The sequence below is a fragment of the Artibeus jamaicensis genome, unplaced genomic scaffold (genome assembly GCF_021234435.1).
Source record: "Artibeus jamaicensis isolate MK-2021 breed Jamaican fruit bat unplaced genomic scaffold, CSHL_Jam_final scaffold_537, whole genome shotgun sequence".
Lineage (NCBI taxonomy): Eukaryota > Metazoa > Chordata > Mammalia > Chiroptera > Phyllostomidae > Artibeus > Artibeus jamaicensis.
In genome coordinates, this window is record NW_026522047.1 from 39,795,472 (window position 1) to 39,818,342 (window position 22,871).

The 22,871-nt window shown below is 56.8% G+C and overlaps 2 protein-coding genes across 2 annotated transcripts; one reads left to right on the forward strand and one right to left on the reverse strand.

Moving 5' to 3' along the window:
* The first annotated feature begins 908 nt into the window (after positions 1–908).
* APC2 (APC regulator of WNT signaling pathway 2) lies at positions 909–16,786 on the forward strand. Its single transcript, XM_037138218.2, has 14 exons — positions 909–1,049; positions 1,225–1,315; positions 1,435–1,615; positions 2,503–2,611; positions 2,749–2,865; positions 3,597–3,674; positions 3,867–3,965; positions 4,452–4,842; positions 5,446–5,541; positions 6,772–6,911; positions 7,316–7,393; positions 7,588–7,704; positions 8,094–8,308; positions 9,158–16,786. Exons 1-14 carry the CDS (start codon positions 909–911, stop codon positions 14,100–14,102), a joined length of 6,798 nt encoding a protein of 2,265 aa, XP_036994113.2. The 3' UTR covers positions 14,103–16,786.
* CUNH19orf25 (chromosome unknown C19orf25 homolog) lies at positions 16,752–20,765 on the reverse strand. The gene is made up of 3 exons (XM_037138206.2): positions 20,393–20,765; positions 20,077–20,218; positions 16,752–18,372 (listed from the first exon to the last, which is right to left on the reverse strand). Exons 2-3 carry the CDS (start codon positions 20,207–20,209, stop codon positions 18,146–18,148), a joined length of 360 nt encoding a protein of 119 aa, XP_036994101.1. The 5' UTR covers positions 20,210–20,218; positions 20,393–20,765; the 3' UTR covers positions 16,752–18,145.
* Between the last annotated feature and the right edge of the window lie 2,106 nt (positions 20,766–22,871).

The following is a 22,871-nucleotide window of genomic DNA, read 5'->3' on the forward strand; positions in this document are numbered from 1 at the left end:
AGGGAAGGTGGGGTGGGCAGGAAGGCTCTGGCAGGAGTGCCAAGCTGAGGGAAGAGGCACTGGCCGGTTAGACAGAGGGAGGAGGCTGGGCCTGAGCAAGAAAGGACAGCCAAACACACAAAGAAGCAGGTGGTAGTGGTGGAGCCCAGGCAATGGGGCCTGGGCCACTGAGGGCCACAGAGGCTGGGAGAGGGCTGACTGCAGGGCCCCTGGGCTACACAGGTAGCTACCCAGATACAACCGCTGATGGAGGGGTTGTGAGAGCTGCAGAGCATCCAGGTTCTCAATCCCCAGGGTGACTGTGGTGGGGCTTGGGTTGGGGCTCTACTGTCAGTCTGTCCATTGGTTTCTTAGAACATTCATGACATTCTTTTTGTCCAGCAATTGGGCCAGCTGGTGGACTGTCCACCCAGCCCCTGGGCAGCTGCACTGCTACAGGGATGCGTCTTGGCTGTCCATATGTTTCTGGCTGGGACTGTGTCTGTGAGCCTAATGGCACTGAGTTAGCCACTCCATCTGCTGGGTTAGACTGTCAGGGTCTGAGCTGTCAGTCTGGCCGTCTGGCCATCTATAAGCACATGTGTCTGGGAGCACAGGTGTGAGGGTGGAAGTCTATCTGTGTCTGTTGGTCAGTTGGGTGTTTGTGTTGTCTGTGTGTCTCAACACCCATGTGATGGCTCTGCCTCTCTCTTCCATTGTTCCTGCTTGTGTCTGTCACTCCATCTGCCATACCGTCTGTCCCTGGGATTCCCTAGACCAGCACCATCCTGCCTGCAACAGTCCACACCAGCCTCTCCAGCCTGGGACCCAGCTCCAGGTTGGGTGGGAAGGCTAGGGCTTAGGTCCAGGACTGCCTTCCCCTCAGAGTCTCATGTGACCTGTGGCTGCAGGCACTGCAGGAGCTGAAGATGACAAGCTCCGTGGCATCCTATGAGCAGCTGGTGCGGCAGGTGGAGGCCTTGAAGGCCGAGAACAATCACCTGAGACAGGAGCTTCGAGACAACTCAAGCCACCTGTCTAAGCTGGAGACGGAGACATCTGGCATGAAGGTGGGGTGGAGGGGCTGGGCAGAGGACATGGGCCCGGGTCACAGGGTCAAACGCCAGAGTACTGGACCCCAGAGATGGGTAGGCAGGGCCAAGGGCATCTCACAGGGTAGTGGATCTGGGGCAACCCAGGGCAGTGGCCATGCTAACCAGCACTCTCTCTTGCCCCCATCTCCAGGAGGTCCTGAAGCACTTACAATGCAAGCTGGAGCAGGAGGCCCGAGTGCTGGTGTCCTCAGGGCAGACTGAAGTGCTGGAGCAGCTGAAAGGTGAGGGGCCAGCCTGAGGCCACTCTCTGTACACCAGGGTGACCCCATCTATCCCCAGAGGGAGCTGGAAGGAGGAGAGGCAGGCAGGGGTACTGACCCCTCCTTCTGTACTCATCTAGCCCTGCAGATGGATATCACCAGCCTATACAACCTAAAGTTCCAGCCCCCTGCTCTGGGCCCTGAGCCTGCTGCCCGCACCCCTGAGGGAAGCCCCGTACATGGCTCTGGGACCTCCAAGGACAGCTTTGGGGAGTTGAGCAGGGCCACCGTCCGGCTGCTGGAGGAACTGGACAGGGAACGGTGAGACCAAGGCAGCTCTCATATAGCCCCGCCCCCAGCCAGATACCACCCCAGCAGTCTCTGCCCTTTGATTGGCCCACCTGCATGCGCCCCAGTCCCACCCACCTTTCTGGCTACCGTTCTGTGGCTCTTCCACCCCCTTTCCTGGCACAGCTGACCTCAGCTGAAGGACAAAGAGAAGGGGACATTCCTGCCAAAGGGGAGGGCTCCTAGGAGACCTCCCCAGAGGTCCCCAACACCCAGTCATCACTAGAGACAGGGCTGTGTCCAGTGCCAGGACTCAGAGTTAAGCCTGGAGCCAGAGGGGCTTAAGGCAGCCTTTGTGGAGAGATGGCTGCAGCCCAAGAAACCTGGGCTGGGGGCCAGCAGAGGGATGCAGGGTCCAGGCACTCTGCTCAATTTGGCTGGGTTGTGTGGGGTCAGAGAGACCCGGAGGTCCATGCTCTACTGCTGTGTGACTCAAGTAAGTCCTCTAAGCCCTGTGAATCCTCGAACTTGTGCTCTGTAAAATGTGAATAGCAGTGTCTCCCCACAGGGTGTTAAGAGGGAGACTGTTGCAACTAGAGCAATCTGAGCCTGAAGCCTCCCTGTGTAGGTTGGAGGGAGATTGGTGAGTGTGAGATAGGTGTTAGAGTCAGAACAGCCCCCCTCAGGGTGGTTCTCTGAGAACCAGAACAAGGAACTGCTTTCTCTTTTTGAATGACTTTCTGTGCCCCACCCACCCTACCCTAGTGTTGGGGAGCATCAAGGGCAAGACTTTTCGATGCTGCCTGTTAAACTTGGCATACACTAAGCACTCAACCAAGCCATTGCAAAAATAAAAATACACCACCCGTATTAATGGCTCCTTCTCTGCGGGCCGGGCCCACCTACCTGCCCTCCCCCAGGTGTTTCCTGTTGAATGAAATTGAGAAGGAAGAAAAGGAGAAGCTCTGGTACTACTCGCAGCTGCAAGGCCTGTCCAAGCGCCTGGATGAGCTCCCGCATGTGGAAACTGTGAGCGTGGAGGGAGGGGGCAGGCGGCAAGGGGAGGTGCCGTGGGTCGGCTCCGCCCCGGGCCAGGGGCACGGTGAGCAGGCCTGTAGGCCCCTGGCTCCCGCAGTTCCTCAAGGCGGTCTCCCCGCCCCTCCCAGCAGTTCTCCATGCAGATGGACCTGATCCGGCAGCAGCTTGAGTTCGAATCCCAGCACATCCGTTCATTAATGGAGGAACGATTTGGTACCTCTGACGAGATGGTGCAGCGGGCGCAGGTGCGGCGGTGGGCCGGGCCGAGGCAGGCGGGCAACGCACAGTGCGCGAATTGTAGCACAGAGATAAGTTGTGGGACGAGTCTGGGATCAAGTTATGAGCCTCTGGTATAATCAGTGGGCAGGGACTGCTGCGGGCTAGGTCTGGCTCAGGAGGCCTGGCTCAGGAGGCATAGTCAGAAGGTAGCAAGGGCATGGCCAGGCTCAGAGGCAAAGAACACCGAGGCCAGGGCAAACAGTGGAAGATTTGGCCAGTGGGTAGAAGCATATCGGGGACTGAGTGGGTCCGGAAGGATGGGTCCAAATTGGGATGGGACCAAATGAGGGAGTAGGAGGGTCTAGAGTGGGACCTAAATAGGGGCGGGGCTAGAAAAATGGAGCAAGGTCTAGACAGCTAATAGTACCAAATCTTAGGTAGGTGGAGTCAGAACCTAGGGAGAGGGCGGATGATGGACCATGGGTGGGGCCAGGGTGTGGGTAGAGTCAAACATCAGGGTACAGTTTAGAGTGGGTGGGCCATATCAAGGAATAGGTGTAGTCAGAGCCAAGGGTGGGCTTGGACAGTAGGTACAGCCATACCATAAAATAAGTAGGGGTGGGGTTAGAAGGGTGGGCAGGGCCCTATCAGCGAGTGGACGAAGTCAGAGGTGGGGGGTAGGCCATATAGGGAAGTGGACGGGGTCAAAGCAGGGATAGGTCAGCCACAGCAAGCCTTGTGTCTTTCTCCCTCATAGATCCGCGCGTCACGCCTGGAGCAGATTGACAAGGAGTTACTGTCTGCACAGGACCGGGTGCAGCAGACGGAGCCCCAGGTACTGGGAGGAGCAGTCAGTGCCCTTGGGGGAGGTGATAATCCCAAGCAAGGAGGGGACCCTGAGGGACCCACCCAGAGTGTAGGAATAGGTGAAGCCTCTACCATGTCACCATAGGACTGTGGCCAGCATCACCAACCTGGGGGTTTTTGGGGTGCTCCTGTAACCCGAGTGCTGATGTTCTTTCCACAGGCCCTGCTGGCAGTGAAGTCAGTGCCAGTGGATGAGGACCCTGAGACTAAGGTCCCCATGCACCCAGAGGATGGTGCCCCTCAGCCAGGCAACAGCAAGGTGGGAGGCAGTCCAGTGGGAGGGGCACTGACAGGTGGGATGGGGAGTGAGTAACTGGCTGGATTGGGGTACATTGAGGCTGGTGGGGCCAGTGTGTGGTCTGGACGGAGCCTGGCAATGTGAGCAGAGATACCTGTCCTGTGTGTTTAGGCGGGCACTTAGATGCAGGGCTATCCCTAGGAGTACCTGGTGATGCCAGTAGAGTGGGCATTTGGCCCTCAAGGGCTGGGGGCATCAGCACAGTGACTGAGGCTCACCATCCATCTCCCCATGTGTATGTGTGGTGCCCCTGGGAGGTGCAAGGTGAAGGTGGGGGGCTGAGGAAATGGTTCTCCTAGCCTGGAGTCACAGGGCTCCTACTGTGTTTAGGGTGAGTCACCCCAAGTATGGGGGCTGCCCCTGGCTGGGGAGGGCAGCAGACTGGCTGGGGCCAGGCATACCGGGTGGAGCTCCCCACCCTGACTCCATCCCCGCCCACCCCCACAGGTGGAAGTGGTCTTCTGGCTGCTGTCAATGCTGGCGACACGGGACCAGGAGGACACAGCTCGCACACTGCTTGCCATGTCCAGCTCTCCTGAGAGCTGTGTGGCCATGCGCCGCTCAGGCTGCCTGCCACTGCTGCTGCAAATCCTTCATGGCACAGAGGCTGGGGCTGGGGGTCGAAACGGGACCTCTGGAGCACCTGGAGCCAAGGACGCACGCATGCATGCCAATGCAGCACTACATAACATCATCTTCTCCCAGCCAGACCAGGGACTGGCACGCAAAGAGATGCGTGTCCTGCATGTGCTGGAGCAGATCCGCGCCTACTGTGAGACCTGCTGGGACTGGCTGCAGGCCCAGGATGGAGAGTCTGAGGGAGACAGAGTGGGCCATGGTGAGTGGGCAGCCTCTCTGACCATACTTGTGTAATGGGCATAGGGCCTGGGCTTCTTGGGTGACAGGGCAATATCATTAGCCGTTGTCACTGCTAAAGATACTATTACAGTCTTTTCTGTGTACCTTGTCTGTGCCCCATGCAAGTCGAGGCCTTATGGCAACATTGCCATGACAGAATGGCAAAAGGAAAGCCACCTGCAATCCATGCCCTGGTTACAGGGTGGCTCAAGAAACAGTCATTGCATGAACGGATGGATTGTGGGTAACCAGAAACACGGGTGCAGACTTATAGATTCCTAGTTTTGGCAGCCGATCGCAAAGTTAATCTATGACAAAAGCACAACCAAAAGTTTCTGAGCACTCGGCATGACTTCACCTCCCATCTCAGCTCTGGGTGAGGCAGGCCCATCATTATTCATTTTAGGAAGAGTTGGAAAAGGGGGCCACTGCTCTGGGAGTGACCCCTCAGGTGCCAAGTGTGCATGCGGTGGTTTGCAGAGCACTGGGGTCTGTGAAGGTTGGAGTAGACAGGGAGTCATGGGACCCAGCAGGGATCACTTCATGGACTGGGAGGGCTCTGCCCTGGTTTCTTGGCCCACAGCCCCGGTCCCTATTGAGCCTCAGATCTGCCAGGCCACCTGTGCGGTGATGAAGCTGTCATTCGATGAGGAATACCGCCGTGCCATGAATGAGCTGGGTGAGTATACCCCTTGCCTCCTCCAGACCCCCCTTTTGCCCATAGGCCTTATTCAGTCTGGAGCAGCCTTTTATCCTTAATGGTCCTGGGACTCAGAGGACAGGGAAGTGGCCAGGAAGCCAAGGACAGAGGTGAGAGGTCCAACTTAATACAGAGAATCAGAGCTACCAGGTGGTTGGGGAGGGGGTGAGGTTATAAAGTTTTAGATTTGGAAGCGTTACTACATCTCTTAACATAATCGAAATATGGGGAAAAAACCCATCAATGTGCTTAATGTTACTCCAATTTAATACAAAGTGAGATTACTGCTTCTCACCCAGCAGATGGCCAAACACTCAAAGGTTTCGTCAGATTTCCTGTTGTCTGGCTGTGCGAAAATGGGTGTTTGCAACCTTAACAAGACAGCAGACACTTAGGAAAGTGTATACTTTTGAAGTCATTCCTTTCCTGGCTGGGGAACTTCTTCCCTGGTTGGATTTATGTAAGAAGATGCAGAGAAATGAGGAAGGCAGCAACAAACCAAAATGAAACCCCAGATCCAGAAAGCACAGGAGTGTCTGGCAGCTCCAGCCACTGCATGCACAAATTGCCTTTGTTGTGCTCGCTCGGTGAAGGGGGCAGGGCACTTTCCGTTTGAGTTGTGAGTTCTTTCTCTACTCCTCAGCCTGACCATTTCCCCCCATGTTCACTTAGTCTTTGTAAAGTGAAGGCCTAGTTTTTGTAGTGAGTAAAGAATTGTGTGTGTGGCAATAATCAGTAGCCCCTGAACACCTGCTGTCCAGGCCCTGTCCCTGGGACCTGGCCCTGCCTTCAGAAGCTTGAGGTCTAATGGTCTTGAGGTGGTTCACATTTGGGGGGGTTGAAGGCCTTCTTGACCTGGGAACAGAAGGGAGCCAGGAACCTGAGCAAGTAGCAGGGAAAAGCATTCCATGCAAAGGCCAGGTAGCCGGAAGAAGTGTGAACGGAGGTGGAGGACTGAAAGGAAGCAGGCGGGTGTGGAAGTCACAGCTTATCCAGGGAGTTGTGCCAGCCTGGCAGCAGGCTGCCTAGATGAGGTGTCCTTGGAGTTGGGCTTTGAAGGTGGACTTGAGAAGAGCAGATCTTGGGATAGGATGGAGAGCACCTAAGCAGGGGAATGCCATGGACAGAGGCTGGGATGAAGGCAGGGGGTTTGTTTGGGGTGCCCCTGCTGTACATACCCTTGCTGTGCCCCCTCCCATGTTCCCATAGGTGGGCTGCAGGCTGTGGCAGAGCTACTACAGGTGGACTATGAGATGTACAAGATGACCCGGGACCCACTGAACCTTGCCCTGCGCAGATATGCTGGCATGACCCTCACCAACCTCACCTTCGGGGATGTTGCCAATAAGGTGCCTGGGGTGGGCAGGTGGTGTCAGTGGTCTCCCCACCCTCTTCTGAGGCTCCAAAAAGGCTTGAGAGGTGGAAACAGTTGTCCCCAACTTATAAGCGGGTAGACTGAGGCCCAGAGAGGGCTTTTGAGAGGAGAGGCTATGGCTGGATGTGGTCAGCCAGGCCACCATCTGCTTGGTTGCTCTGCAGCTGAGTGGGGCCTCTGGGCTAGGGGAGGCTGGGTGTCTGTGCTTGTCTCAGCCTCAGTTTCCTCATCTAAGCGACAGGATGACTGCTGTCTGTTTGCCATGGTGGTGAGGATGGGGTGCTGGGGCTCTGGGGGAGAGCCTGAAGGTGGGGCATGTTGTCCTTCAAGACTCCTGCCCCACTGACCATGGTGTGAATATCCTGTGGCACTCCACAGGCCACACTGTGTGCCCGGCGGGGCAGCATGGAGGCCATCGTGGCCCAGCTGGCTTCGGAAAGTGAGGATCTCCAGCAGGTACCTGGATAGAGTGGGGTGGGGCATGGGGAGAACCTTGCAGGGTGTCCCATTGCCCAGGGCCCCTACTAACAGAGTCCCTTCCCCCATGGGTATGATGGGCATCCTCCCCAGTCTCTCTGTAGACCTGCCATGTGTGAGGTTGAGGGTAGGGGGCCCTGGGTCCACCTTGCCTGCCCTGTGCCTTGCCCCAGGTGGTATCTAGCATCTTGCGCAACCTGTCCTGGCGGGCTGACATCAACAGCAAGAAGGTTCTGAGGGAGGTTGGCAGCATGACGGCCCTGATGCAGTGTGTCCTGCGAGCCTCCAAGGTGGGCACTGGGTGGGTGTGGTGAGGTGGGGGGCGGAAATGCACCTGAGATCCAGCGCAGAGGGCACTGGCATGGCTGCTTAATGCCAGCTGCAGGGCAGGGAGACACTGGCAACAGGTGATAGGTTCTCCATCGTGAGGAAATCAAACTGAACGGTCACTGCTTAGCTTAGCAGGTGGTCCTCAGATGGGCCTGGGGCTTCCAACCCTGCAACTCAGAGATCCTGTGAGAGCCAGGTTTATTTATTTTTTTTACTTTTTCTTGAAAATGTATCTGGGTGCCTTTCCTTCCAGCCTTTTGTCTGCACCTTAATGGAGAAGGCCAAGTGGGTGGGGCCAGTACCTGGAGTCCACCCCCACTGACCTCCCCGCATCCCAACCCGTGTCTAGGAGTCCACCCTGAAAAGTGTGCTCAGTGCCCTGTGGAACCTCTCAGCGCACAGCACAGAGAATAAAGCAGCCATCTGCCAAGTGGATGGTGCCCTGGGCTTCCTGGTGAGCACGCTGACTTATAAGTGCCAGAGCAACTCGCTGGCCATCATCGAGAGCGGCGGGGGCATCCTGCGCAATGTGTCCAGCCTCATTGCTACCCGAGAGGACTATAGGTGGGCCTTTCCTCCCCAACAGTCACAGTGGGTGGGGGGTGCTGTGGAGGGTGCTGTGGGAAGGTGGACCCCCAGATGTGGTCTGGGGCTGGGAGTAGCAGATCCCATTCTGCAGGGAACTGTCACTGAGGCAGCCCTGGTTTGTCTTCCTGCAAGTGGATGTTCCTGATTTGTCCTCAGGGACTAATTTTTTTAGCATAAATACTTCCAAATATTGCAGGAGATATACTTTGCTAAAGATTTCATTTATTAAAATACATAAAATTTATTTATTAAATAATACTAATAGTTTACAAATGATACTTAATATTTTTTAAAGATTTTATTCATTTTCAGAGAGGGGAAGGGAGAGAGGGAAAGAAACATCAATGTCTGGTTGCCTCTTGCACACCCTCTACTGGGCACCTGGCTTGAAACCCAGGCATGTGCCCTAACTGGGAATCGAACCAATGACCTTTGGTTCGAAGGCCGGCACCCAGTCCACTGAGCCACACCAGCTAGGGTATGATACTTAATATTTTTAAAAACAAATAAAATTTATCTATAGTATGTCTGTCCCAAATATCACAAGATATTGTGCTAAAATGAGATATACTAAATTTTATTTTAAATGATAAGTATTATTAACTTATTAATATTATTTAATAAATATATTATTTCTTTTAAGTAAAAGAATTAACACAAGTATGTCCCATTTGATACTTGGAATAGACTTAAACTACATAGTTATTCCTTTCTCTGAAATTTGAACTTAGCTGGGTGCCTTATATTTTTATTTGCTAAATCTGGCCACCCTGCTCCTGGTGAGACGAGGGGTGGCCCTGTCTGACACGCCCCTCCGTGCTGCAGGCAGGTGTTGCGGGACCACAACTGCCTGCAGACGCTGCTGCAGCACCTGACGTCACACAGCCTGACCATCGTGAGCAATGCCTGTGGCACGCTCTGGAACCTGTCTGCCCGCAGTCCTCGTGACCAGGAGCTGCTGTGGGACCTGGGCGCCGTGGCCATGCTGCGAAACCTTGTGCACTCCAAGCACAAAATGATTGCCATGGGCAGTGCTGCCGCCCTGCGCAACCTGCTGGCCCACCGGCCTGCCAAGTATCAGGCAGCGGCCACTGCTGTCTCCCCTAGCACCTGTGTGCCCAGCCTGTACGTGCGTAAGCAGAGGGCCTTGGAGGCTGAGCTGGACGCGAGGCACCTGGCCCAGGCGCTTGACCACCTGGAAAAGCAGGACCTGCCTGAGGCTGAGGCCGAAGCTGCCTCCAAGAAGCCACTGCCACCCCTGCGGCACCTGGATGGGCTGGCCCAGGACTATGCCTCGGACTCGGGGTGCTTCGATGATGACGATGTGCCCTCCCTGGCCGCTGTGGCTGCCACTGCTGAACCTGCCAGCCCCACTGTGCTGTCCCTCTTTCTGGGCAGCTCCTTCCTGCAAGGCCAGGCACTGGCCCGTGCCCCACCTGCCCACCGCAGTGGCCCAGAGGTGGAGAAGGAGGCCGGTGGGGAGGCATCTCTGGCAGCCAGGGCCAAGGCCAAGCTGGCACTGGCAGTGGCACGGATTGATCGGCTGGTGGAGGATATCTCAGCCCTGCACACATCATCTGATGACAGCTTTAGCCTCAGCTCTGGGGACCCTGGGCAGGAGGTGCCGAGGGAGGGCCGAGCCCAGTCCTACTCTCCTTGCTGGGGGCCTGAGGGCGGGCAGCGGGAGGCCAGCAGCCGACCTCATCCACTGCTGCGGCTGAAGGCAGCCCACGCCAGCCTCTCCAATGACAGCCTTAACAGTGGTAGCACCAGTGATGGGCACTGTCCCCGTGACCACACACGGCCTTGCCCATTGGCCTCGCTGGCTGAGCACCGAGAGGGGCCGCCATGTGGCCAGGTGCGGCCCAGCCAGCTTGACCTCAACCTGCTGGATGGCCAGGCTAAGCCAGCAGCCCGGGAAGCTGCAGCCACTGACGCATGTGTGCGCACCATCAAACTGTCACCCACCTACCAGCATGTGCCACTGCTTGAGGACACAGCCAAGGCTGGTGTGGGGCTCCTGGCCTCTGGGAACAGGAAGCAGGCCTGGCTGCCTGCAGAGGGCGTGAGCAAAGTGGCTGAGAAGCTGGTGGTGGAGGCAGCACCACTCTGCCTGTCCCGTTGTAGTTCCCTGTCCTCACTGTCCTCAGTTGGCCACCCGGGCCCCAGCGAGGCAGGGGACCTGAATGACAGTGACTCGTCCCTAGAGGGACTGGAGGAGGCTAGCCCCAGTGAGGCAGAGCTGGACCAAGCCTGGCATGGGCCAGGGGATACCTCCCTGCCCATGGCTATCCCTGTGCCACCTCCAGGCCGGACCCTGGGTGGGGAAGATGCCACACCATCTAGCTCCTCAGAGAACTGCGTGCAAGAGACACCACTGGTCCTGAGCCGCTGCAGCTCAGTGAGCTCACTGGGAAGCTTTGAGAGCCCGTCCATTGCCAGCTCAATCCCCAGTGACCCCTGCAGCGGGCTGGGCAGTGGCACAGTCAGCCCCAGCGAGCTGCCTGACAGCCCTGGGCAGACCATGCCACCAAGCCGCAGCAAGACACCACCACTGGTTCCCCCACCTCCGGGTGAGCGTGAGACCACCCAGTTCAGCCTGCAGTGGGAAAGCTATGTGAAGCGTTTCCTGGACATCGCTGACTGCCGGGAGCGTTGCTGGCTGCCCTCTGAGCTGGATGCTGGCAGTGTACGCTTCACTGTAGAGAAGCCGGATGAAAATTTCTCCTGTGCCTCCAGCCTCAGTGCACTGGCCCTGCATGAGCACTATGTTCAGAAGGACGTTGAGCTGCGGCTGCTACCCCCAGCCTGCCCTGATCTTGGTGGTGGTGGTGGCCCCAGCCAGCACTTTACTGGACACCGCCGGCGAGATGAGGCCAGTGGTCGCCTTGAGGGGCCACCTGCCACCAGTCAGGAGCTGGAGATGCTGCGGGATTGCCTGGGCACAGCCATGCCTACCCGACTCTGCAAGGTGGCCTCAGCACTGGTGCCTGGCCGCTGCACACTGCCTGTGCCCGTCTACATGCTGGTGCCTGCCCCAGCCCGGGAGGACAACTCATACACTGACTTGGCTGAGGGTACACCAGTCAACTTCAGTGTGGCCTCACTCAGCGATGAGACACTGCAAGGACCTCCCAAGAAACCACCCAGTGGGCATGGGGTTAGGCAGAAGCCAGCAGGCCGAGAGGCTCCTGCCAGGCAGGCTGCTGCGCATCGGCACAGGGTTAGGGGTGTGGGCCGCACCACAGAGCCAGCCCGAGGGACAGGTAGAAGGCGAGCAGGGCTGGAGCTGCCCCTCCAAAGGCCCCTGAGAGCTTGTGTGGACAGGGATAGCCCCCAGGCGGGCCGAACCCACGAGGAGGAGGCACTGCAGTCCCTGTGCCTCACCACACCCACCGAGGAAACTGTGTACTGCTTCTATAGCAATGGCTCAGATGAGGAGCCATCCACAACAGCGGCGACGGCACCCTCCCTGTGGGCACCCGCTATTCCCCAGGCAGGGAAGAGGGAGCGCCTGGCTGGCAGGAAGAAGGCACAGGCTATGCCCAAGGCCACAATGCCTGCCCGGGCCCAGCCCGGCCTCATCGCTGATGAGACACCACCATGCTACTCCCTAAGCTCCTCCACCAGCTCTCTCAGCGAACCAGAGCCCGAAGCAGGCAGGCTCCAAGCCCGGGAGCCAGTGGTCACCAAGGACCCAGGCCCTGGAGGCAGGAAAGATGGCCATCCCAGCCCTCGGGCCAAGGTGGAGCTACTGCGGCGCTGCATTGGCTCGGCCATGCCTAGGCGCTGGCCCCAGGCATCAGATTCAAGGTGCTGCAAGCCCAGAGATGCCCAGTTGGATGAACGGCCAGCAGAAGGGACCCAGGAACACAGCGAGGAGGCAGCGGGGTCAGACCATGCCTCAGACTTGGACAGCGTCGAGTGGCGTGCCATCCAGGAGGGTGCTAACTCTATTGTCACCTGGCTGCACCAGGCAGCAGTGGCAGACACCCAAGAGGCCTCATCTGAGTCTGACTCTCTCCTGTCCTTTATGTCAGGGCTGTCTGTAGGCTCCACCCTGCAGCCCTCCCCGCACAAAAAAGGGCGGCGACCACAGGCAGAGGGACAGGTAAGCAGTGTTACTAGGCCAGAGAAATGGGATGTGACCTTGGCCCAGCACGGCAGCAGCCCCTGTTCGCCCTGCGGTCCAGAGAAGCTGCGTGGTACTCAGAAGGCCGTGTCTGGGGTACCAGCCATGCTCCGAGGAAGGACAGTGATCTATGTGCCCAGCCCAGCCAGCCGGGCCCAGCCCAAAGGCACCCCTGGCCCCCGCACCACACCAAGGAAGATAGGACCCCTGAGCCCTGCACAGCCAGCAGCTCCCACCAAAGCCCTGGGCACCGGACAGCAGCGGTCTAGGAGCCTGCACAGGCCTGGCAAGATCTCAGAGCTTGCTGCCCTGAGCACCCCCCAGAGGAGTGCCACCCCACCAGCCCGCCTCACTAAGACTCCTTCATCCAGCTCCTCCCAGACCTCCCCTGCCTCCCAGCCCTTGCCTAGGAAGTCACTTCCGGCTTCCCATGCTTCAGGGCCCCTGCCTAACCCTGGGGCCTCCCCGGTGCCCAAGACACCCATGAGGACCCTGCTGGCCAAGCAGCACAAAACACAGAAGTCACCTGTGCGGATCCCCTTCATGCAGAAGCCCACCAGACGGGGACCACCACCCCTGGCCAGGGCAACCCCAGAGCCAGGTCCCAGGAGTCAGGTGGTGCCCAAGGGGTGCCCAGGTGCCCGGGGCGGCCGCCTAGGCCTGGTGCGCATGGCCTCAGCCCGATCCAGTGGCAGCGAGTCCTCCAACTGCTCGGGTTTCCGAAGGCAGCTGACCTTCATCAAGGAATCGCCAGGACTGCTGCACAGACGCCATTTAGAACTGTCCACTGCAGAAGCCACCACCTCTGCCTCCCAGGGCAGCTCACCCCGCCGCAGTCGGCCCACACTGCCTACCGTTTTCCTCTGCTCCTCCCGCTGCAAGGAACTACGGGCACCCCCACCACAGACCCTGGTCCAACGGCCCCTCGCACCTCAGCCAGGCCCGGGTGAGCGGCCACCAAGGCGCACTAGCTCTGAGAGCCCATCCCGTCTGCCCATCCGCAAGCAGGCTGCCCAGCCAGAGGCAGTCAAGCGCTATGCCTCTCTGCCCCATATCAGCATGGCCCGAAGGCCTGAGGGTACTGCCCCTGGTCCCAAAGCTGATGATGCCCACCAAAGCAGCAATGAGGAGGCCCGACCTCTGCCCAGGGTGGCCTCACCGGGCACCACGTGGCGTCGCATCCGGGATGAGGACGTGCCGCATATCCTTCGGAGCACACTGCCTGCTACTGCTCTCCCCCTCATAGGCACCTCACCTGAGGAGTGCCCTGGCAGTCCCCCACAGCGCAAGACCAGTGACGCCGTGGTCCAGACCGAGGACTTTTCTACCACCAAGACCAACTCCAGCACATCCCCAAGCCTGGAGAGCAGAGGGCCCCCCCAGGCCCCGGCTGGCAGACCTGCATCCTTCCTCAGCAGCGATGCGGATAGGCCTGGCCCTGCCAAGGGGCCCACCTTAGCCCCCTTCATCCATGAGGGCCTGGGAGTGGCTGTGGGAGGCTTTGCTGCCAGCCGGCATGGCTCCCCCAGCCGGTCAGCTCGAGTACCCCCTTTCAACTATGTACCCAGCCCCATGGTGGTGGCGACCACTGACTCAGCAGTGGAAAAAGCCCCTGCGCCCACTGACCTCCTAGAATAGTTGCCTGGACCAGTCTTTTGGAACATCCTCTCTGGCTGGCCATCTGGTTGCCCTGGGGGTAGTCCCAGGAACCACCTGCTCACCCAAGCCCCACCATCAGAGCCCCACTCTAACCCATGGGGGCCTCATATCTCATGCTTGCTTCAGTTCTGTGGGGACTTGAGAAGGAATGGGCTGCTGGCTGGACCTCAAGTCCTGGCCTGACCCATGTGCAGAAACCACCCACCCTCAGCCCCACTGGGCCTAAGCCTCAGCAGGACCCTCATCCCTCATCTCTGGGGAGCCAAGGGAGGTTACAGTATTCCCCCAAGTGGGGGATGGGGCTGCAGAGGGTAATGCCATCTAGCATCTGCCAGCTGGGCCCAAGGCATCCAGTGGAGAACAAAGCCCATAATTATGGGCGCAGCCAAGTAATTTGTTAATGATAACTGCTGGTTTGTTTGCCTTCTCACTCCCAGCTGAGGGAGGGGTGTGGCTGAGCCCAACAGTGAGGCAGGCCTCCACCTCTACCCACCCTCCCCACTGTTAGGTGCTTAGCCAGGGGCTGACAGAGAAGGTGCTGGAGAGGAGCAAGAACAGGGCAAAAGAAGACTGGGCTGGGTGATGGAGAGCCACTCCATGTCCCTACTCCTGGCTGGGGTGGGTGCTGGTTTCAAGTAGAGGAGGAAGTGGAGTCCAGGAAGGTGGGTGGAGTCAGGACCAGCTGTGGTGGGTGAGGTACAGTAGGCAGGATGATGAGAGTCACAGTCAAATCCGGTTCACCTTGGTGACACACAAAACCCCAGATCCATAGGATGGCATGACTACAGAGACTGCAGTGGAGTTGGCACCAGGGCCTTGGAGGAGGGTTAGGGCCTGGGGCCCCAGGACTGTGGCCAGGCCAGCTGGATGTGTGGAGGCCAGGACTTGCAGAGTGCTAGAATGTTGGTGTCAGAGAAGGCTCAGATGGTGGGCACGGGGAGCCTGGTGGTCTTACCTAGGCCCCTCCTAGTGTGTGTGCATGCAAGGGAGACTGCTGAGGTTTCTGCTCAGCTTCCTGCAGACAGAGCAAATGACCTCTTTTCTGGGGAAGTCTGGCTCTGGGAAGGAGCTGCTCTAGGCTTGCGGATCTGCTGTCACAGCCGCAGTGCAGAGAGCTGCCCAGGAGGGGCCAGAGAACAGATGCCATTTGGGAAGACTGGCAACACGGTAACAATTAGACTTTAGGTACCTTCTCTGGGATGTGGGGAAGCATGGTTGACAGATGGAAGTGCAGAAGGAGCCTCTGTCCCTACCCACAAGCACCACTGTCCTTTCCTGTCCCCTGTCCATGGAAGGAGCTGACCCAGGAGAACTGCTTCTTCTGCTGGACTATCCTCAGCTCCAGGGGCCATACTGATCCCAGCCCCTACAGACCATGCTGCTGCTGCTGCTGCTGCTGCTGCTGCTAACACATCTCTGTCATGCTGTATTACAAGCCCTGGAACATCCTGTCCTGCAGAACAGGTGCCGGGAAACCCCAGAAGGCCACAGGAAGGATACAGGAATGGCTGGACGCACCAAGTACTTCTCCTGTGACTGAACTTCCCAGGATAAGATGGCACACAGTGGACCATGGCAATGAGGGCTTGGCAGTGTGTTAGACACACCCACAGCTGACCCCTTGGGATATACTGGGGCAGGGATTGTCTAGGATGCATCTGAGAAATCACCAGTCCTTGTCCCTATCCATAGCATGAAGGAGCAGGAGTAGGTGATCTCAACTCTAAGTGCAGGGCCATCAGATGTATGCTCTTATACTCACCATGGGCCAGCTGCCCCCCAAAATGGCCCAGTGGGAGGAGAAAACATGCCAACACACCAAGCTTGCTGAACCATAGTGGGTCTGAAATGGTGGGGCCTGGGAGTGGGAGCACCTGTGCACTGTGAGACCCTGGGTGGTGCTCTCAATGCTCTATGTCTCAGTTTCCCCTTATGGGCCATGAGGAGAACTCCCAGAGCTACCTCTAGAGCCAGAGTGGCTGCTGCAACTGGGTGAGATGCCCAGACTCTCCCTGGCTGTCCCCTCCACCTGCCCCTTATCCTCAAATGGGGGCAGCTCCCACCTATGCCAGCACGTGGGGACCTCAAGCCCCATCCATGTCCTGCAGCCACATTTGCCTTCTCCGTCCCCATGATGAGGGCACACCTCACAACCATATGGGGCGGGACGGTGGGGGCCCTGAGAAGAGTGGTGCTCACTGGATGACTGATTCTAGGATGGAGCTGGAGGACTAAAGTCTTAGGACCCAAAGGACATCTCCTATGAAGCCTTGATTCCCCCTCAGGGATGCTTGGCCACCTGGCCATGCTGAGGGGACCCTGTTTGCCTCCAGAACACCCTCCGCCCATGACCTTGGGAAACCACCAGCAGCTGAGTGCTGGATTGAGGCAACGCGCCTGCAAGTACAGCATTACCTCACCCCCCTCTGCCCGTCTGTCACCTGGCCAGTGGCCATTACAACCCACCCTGAGTCTGGTTGTTTTGGTCCATCCATCTCTGTGCACCTTGAGTCTATTCCCTGGGTTCCTGAAGTGTTATGGACATGTGTAAATATAGCCCTGTTCCCCTCTCCCACCCCATTCAACCTAAAGCCATTGTCTGGTGGAAAGAAGGCACAGAACCAGGCATCTTATGTGCACCTTTAATAAATGGAGTTGTTGAATCTTGCTCTACATGGCCCCATTTCCAAATGGGAGAGGACAGGGTGGAACTGGAGTACTTTGTGGGTTTTCCATCAGATTGCCTGCCCTGGGTGGATGTGCTAGAGGCAGACTGGCTGCGGGATTTGTGCAGGGAGAACACTCAAAACAGGTGGATGTGAAGGGGAAGGTAGGTGCCTGATACCAGGGAGGAGGAGGTGTGCTCAGGAGCCCCCACAATCAGATTCAAGTAGCCCCACCTGAAGGCCAGGGATATGCAGGGAGGGGTGATCTCCCAGTTCAGAGCAGCAGGCACCTTCGATATTAGGAGATGGGCTGGGGGCCCTGGACAATGTAGCCTCCGTGTCCACTGCCCTAACTGGAGCCAAACCAGTATTTTCCGTTTTCAGGGTTCTCTCGGCCTTCGGTAGGCACCCTTTTTTCAAGGGAAAGAAAAATACCTGGGATGCTGGGTCACCCATGTCAAGGACTTGCCCTGTTGGGTCCAGGTGCTTCCCTAAGCTCCAGGGGAACCCTGGAAAGGAGCAGCTCACAGAGACACTGCCAGATGGCTGATGGCAGGGGTATTTCATCTGAGGGACTTGGTGGGGACACCCATGATAGGCCTTGCCTGCTAGGATGGAGGTGGCCAGATGAGAGCTTCAGGCAAGTAACCAAACAGCTTCTATCTTGGGAGCCCAGGCCAACACCCCCATCTGATGGATCCCATAGTCTATTGGTCAGTCCTGCATCCCAACCATGAACCAGATGGGCAAGTGCTACCCTGGGGGAGAGCCCACACCTTAGATCTGAGTGCTTGGGGCCACTGGAGGCCCCCTCTCAGATCTGGGCCCTGCTGAGCAATTGTTCCTACATGGACAAGACCACCATGGGCAAAGGAAGGGACAGAACCCCCATTGTCTTCTGGAACCTCTGGGGGCCCCACAGAGGTTCACACAGAGACAAGCTCAGTCTAATCGGTGATCAGTGAAGCAGGGTCACCAAAGGAAGAGAGGGGAAGATGGGTTCTGATGCCCCACACCAAGGGGCACCAGGCTGCCAGCAATCAGGCCCAGAAAAGCCTGGGGGTGAAAGGCATTCGCAAAGCCTGTCCTGACCCTTGGTAATGGGCCTGTGCCGGATGAGGCAGGTACACCCCTCATTCCACACTGTCCCTGCTGCAACCACACACAGGGCAGGCTCTGTCCCCTGGGGTCTCTGGGTCCTAGGGTAGGGCTTGTCCACAAAACAAAGAGCCCAGAATCTGCTTCTGGGACCTGGAGGCCCATATCTGAGGTGTACCAGGCCAGGATCAAAAGTTCCAGGAGGCTGTGGGGCGCACTGTCTGGGAGCTGTGTGCTCAGGTGAGTCCGAGGGCCACGTCAGCCTGAGGAGGTGGCCAAGGGCCCTGGCAGTGCCACTTGCTTCACCTGGATGACATCCTGTTCCAGTTCCTGGCTGGCCTGCCGAAGGTCATCACACCTCTGTCTTAGCTCCTCACTCGCCTGCTTCAGCCGCTGATTGGTGGCCACGAAGGCCTGGCTCTGCTGGTAGAGCTGGTCCCACTGGGCCTCAGGGTTCTCAGCCCTCCAGGAGGGGTCTGAGGTGTCTGGGGACAGAACACAGCCCACTGGTCAGGGAAGGGGGAGAGCAAAGACAAGGCTCCCCAGCAAAGCATGTGACCAGAGAGGATGGTCACAGAAGAGGCCCTGCCTGGGATTGGACACCACTCCTGTAAAAAGCACTGACCCCACAATGGAACCCCTGAGCAGGCTGGCACTCATGCCTGTTCTCAAAGCCTAGAATGCAAACTCCTGCTCTCTGAAAAACTATCCTATGGCCCTGTAACCTTGCAAAATCCAACACTGGTAGTCAGGAGGCCGCAAAAACAGGAGGGCATGAAAATATGTCTCTAGGTGACCCCACTTCCTAACAACAGTGTGCCCAGCCAAAGGAAGTGTGTGTGTGTGTGTGGGGGGGGGGAACAGGACAGAAAAAGCACAGCTTCAGGGTCACCCAGAGACATGTCCAAGTCCTTTCTGCTCTCCCTGTACTGTGTAAATGGGAACAAAATGGCCTGCCCTGCCCAGCAACTGTCTGCTGTTACAGCTCTGCAGGACAAATGCCTGGCACAGGCCCTGGAAACTCCGGTACTTATCAGTCACTTCCCCCTACACCCCCACACCTGTTTTAGTAATAAAGTGGGAGACAAGCCCTAAAGCACACATGGAAACTAAGTGTGGTCCCAGATCAGAGTATGGGCCCACTGGGAAAGCACCTCTTCTTTGATCGGCCCTAGCTCTGCCTGTGCCTCAGCTTCCCCACCCTCCAGATGCGGGCAGACCTGCACAAGATTCTTCAGCTAGGGCTCCAGAAGCCTCAGATGACCCAGGCTGGGGCTCAAAACAATTTGTGTTCCTATGGCTGCCCACCCGACAGAGCATTTCTGGTGATGGAAGAGTCCTCCGTCTGAGCTGTTCAATACAGCTGCAGCCTCAAGTGCCTCCTGAGCACTTTGAAATGTGGTTACATGGAGCAAAGAACTGAATTTGTTTACTATTACTTAATTTTAAAGAATATTTCCCACATTACCCACTAGACTCCAGTTTACTATTTCTGGTTTCTATGGCCCGAGGGCAGAGCTGTCATCTCCTTGGTTCACCTTTTCACTCCCAGTGCCTCGAACACAGCCTGGCACATAACAGGTTCTTAATGAAGATTTGTTTAACAAGTAAGCAAACCTCACCGCCTGAAACACAAAATTCACCCAATGACTGTAGGCCAAAGCCCTCAGTCACTAACCAGCTACCATCTCCACGAGGGACTGACCAATTTTTCCCACAAAAGGCCAGACAACACACAGTTTTGGCTTTGCAGAGCCAGCCAGTCAGTCTGTCCCAACTATTCAGCTCTGCCATTATATCCTGAAAGCAGTCAGGCCGGCACATTCACAACCAGGCATGGCTGTGCATCAACAATTTACCAACACAAACCATTTCATAACATTTCCACTTGTCACGAAATAGTCTCCCCTCACCCTACGAATTAAAAAAAAACTCCCTGGCCTTACAAGAACAGGCGGTGGGGGGAATTTGGCTGCAGACCCCAGTCCTAGACGCCCCTCTGAACACGCGCCCCCTTTATTGTAAGAAGAGGGGGGGCTCATGGAGGGCAAAATCGTGCCACAACCTCTGCTCGAAATCCGCGGTTTCCACGGGCTGGGGTGTGCTTCGCCCCCATTCCGCCACCCCGCACATTTCGCTGCTGGCGTCTTGGAGCGGCCTCTCTCCTGCCGGTGCTGGGCTCCCCCTACCTTCCGGGGCCAGGGCGGTGAAGACTGGGTCCTCAGCGGGCGCTCCACGTACATCCTCGAGGATCTGCTCCATCGTGGGGGGTGCCGGTCGAGTGGGCAGCACCACGCGCTTCTTGGCCTTCGAGACCATCATCCCTAGAGGCTACAGAACGGAGGAGCATTACAGAGGAGTCCACCTCTCGGCCTTCGCGAACTCCTACACACCCGCCCCGCCCCGCCCCACCCCTTCTGACTCGCTTCTACACTTCAGCGTCCCAGGTTGGTGTGTGTGGGGGTTTGACTTCTCAGTTCCCCGGCTGAAGTCACCTCGCCTCACCTAGACTAGCCCCCTTCAGCGGCATGCGCCAGTGAAACTACTTCTGCTTCCGGTTGGAGCGCGCGTCTCCCTCCAGGTACTGACGTAAACTTCCGGCCTCCTCCTCCTCTTGCGAGATCACGCCCCCTCTTAAAGAGGCCGCTCCTGGGAGGGACTTGGGGCACACGAAAGGAGGTGCGACCGAACTAGAACTAGGAAGGAGGCGACCTCAATCTCTCCAGCGCGCTGAGCCTGGGAACGCCAAGCCTGGGAGCGTGGGGTCCAGTTCCAGTTTCCCTTCTTGCGTAATAAAGCACCAGAGACCCAGTTTTCTGTAAAAGGGGGACATAGTCCCCACCCCACGTAGCTGTCCTGGGAACAAAGTTGTTGTTCACGCAAGGTAGCCTGGCTCACAGTGAGCGCTCAGTGAATGCTAGCTGCGTGAATCACCAGCGAGGTGACCAGAGACGCAGGACACGTGGCAGCATCTCGCCTGCTGGATCTGGGTTAAGATCGCTCCTGTGACCTCTAAAAACCCCTCCCCTGTGGGTGGTGCCGGATGGGCATCTCGGCTAGAATGGGAAGACAGGCTCAGAGCAGAGGGCAATTCTTAAAAAAATTTTATTTGATGTTTTTTAGAAACATTGATTTGTTTTCCCCTTATTTATGTGTTTATTGGTTGATTCTTATATGTACCCTGAGGAGGGATTGAACTGCAACCTCTGCTTATAGGGACCATGCTCTAACCAACTGAACTATTTGGCCAGGGCTATTTGTGTGTGTGTTTGTGTGTGTGTGTGTGTGTGTGTGTGTGTGTGTGTGTGTGTGTGTGTTTTAACAGCTTTACTGAGTGCAAATTACATACCATAAAGTCCACATGTTGAAAATGTACAATTCTATGGTTTGGGAATATATTGGTGTATATATTTACAGAGTTATGCAACCATCACCACAGTCTAATTCTAGAATGTTTGCCTCACCCCAAAAAGAAGCCTATTAGCAGTCACTCCCCCACCACCAATCCACTTCTTGTCTCTGTGGATTTGCCTGTTCTGAACATTTCACATAAATGGAATCACACACTATGTACCTTGGGTGTTTCACTTTTCTCACTGAGCATCATGATTTCAAAGTCCATCCATTTTGTATCAAGTATCAGTGCTTCCCTCTTTTTTCAGGGCTGAGTAATATTCCAGTGTGTGGAGGACTGGAAGACTATGTGTTTATCTGTTCATCTGCCTATGGACGCTTGGGTTGTTTCTATATTTTGGCTGTTGTGAACCCTGCTCTGTGAACACACTTGTACAGGTTTTTGTGTGGACATTTGCTTTCAGTTTTCCTGGCTACATACCTGCAAGCAGAATTTCTGGGTCACTAAGTAAGTGTGTTTAATAGCCTGCCCAACTGTTTCCCAGGGGGCTACCCCAAGCTGGTGCATTTTGGCTGCTTACTGTGTGCCAGCTGGGAAAACTGCCTCTTGTGATAGATACTTGGAGGCATTTGGTGAGATATGTGCTGTTGGTGCACAGCACAGGGGAGGCCACAGCGGCTCTGAGAGGCTGGCCAGGTGCCCCTGAACACAGAGTCTTGCCCTGCCAGGGCTGGGCTCACCCTCCAACCTAAATCCAGAGCTGAGGGTTAAGTGGGGTGAGACTCTGGGTGCCTGGGCAGGACTGGGAGGGCAGCTGAGGGAGGGAGATGAGATTCCACCCTTGCTGACCACCTGCTTCTTGTGGGTCCAACTGGGCATCCATGTCTCCTCCTCCAAGATCTAGGCCAGGGGTCCATGACAGTGTCTGGGTCCAAGTGCTGAGGCATAAGCCTCTCTCTGTCCAGCAGCAAAGCCCTCAACAGATCCTTCCCCCCTTCAAGGCTCGAAGTTGGCCAACCTGAGCCCAGTGGCAGAGTCAATTCCCAGGTTCCCAGGGCCACAACAGGGAATGGTTTCTGGGGCCTGTGGGCTCCTACAAAAGGCAAAGCCTGCCCCTCTGGTCTGAGTGAAGCCCCATAGTCAAGGGCACAGGCCAACCTTCACTTCCTTGTGGAGGTCCCCTCCCGACTCTGGAAATTGGGACAAACATGTCCCTACCCCATTGGTGTGAGGACAGAGGAGGAGCATTTAATAGCTTACCCTGTACCTCCTTTCCCACCCCCACACCTCAGGATCCTCTTTCTATTCCAGATGGGTGGGAAACCCACTTTGCAAATGGGGAAGTCAAGGCCATGAGGGGATGAGAGCAATGTACCTCAGGCCCATTAATTCCCTCAACCTCTCCACAACCTTCAGAGAACAGAGAACAATTATTGGAAGCTCATAGATACCCTTCTACTATTTGTCAGTATCAATGGGATGGAAAGGGAAAGGTGGGCCAGGTCCTAGAAGCTCAGCTCTCCGAGCACGTTAGGCATTACTAGGTATCCCCACCCATTTCCAACCCCCCACAGTTGAGATCTCTGGGCCCAGGCTGACCCCCTTTCCTTTGTGGGTTGCTGGGTTCCC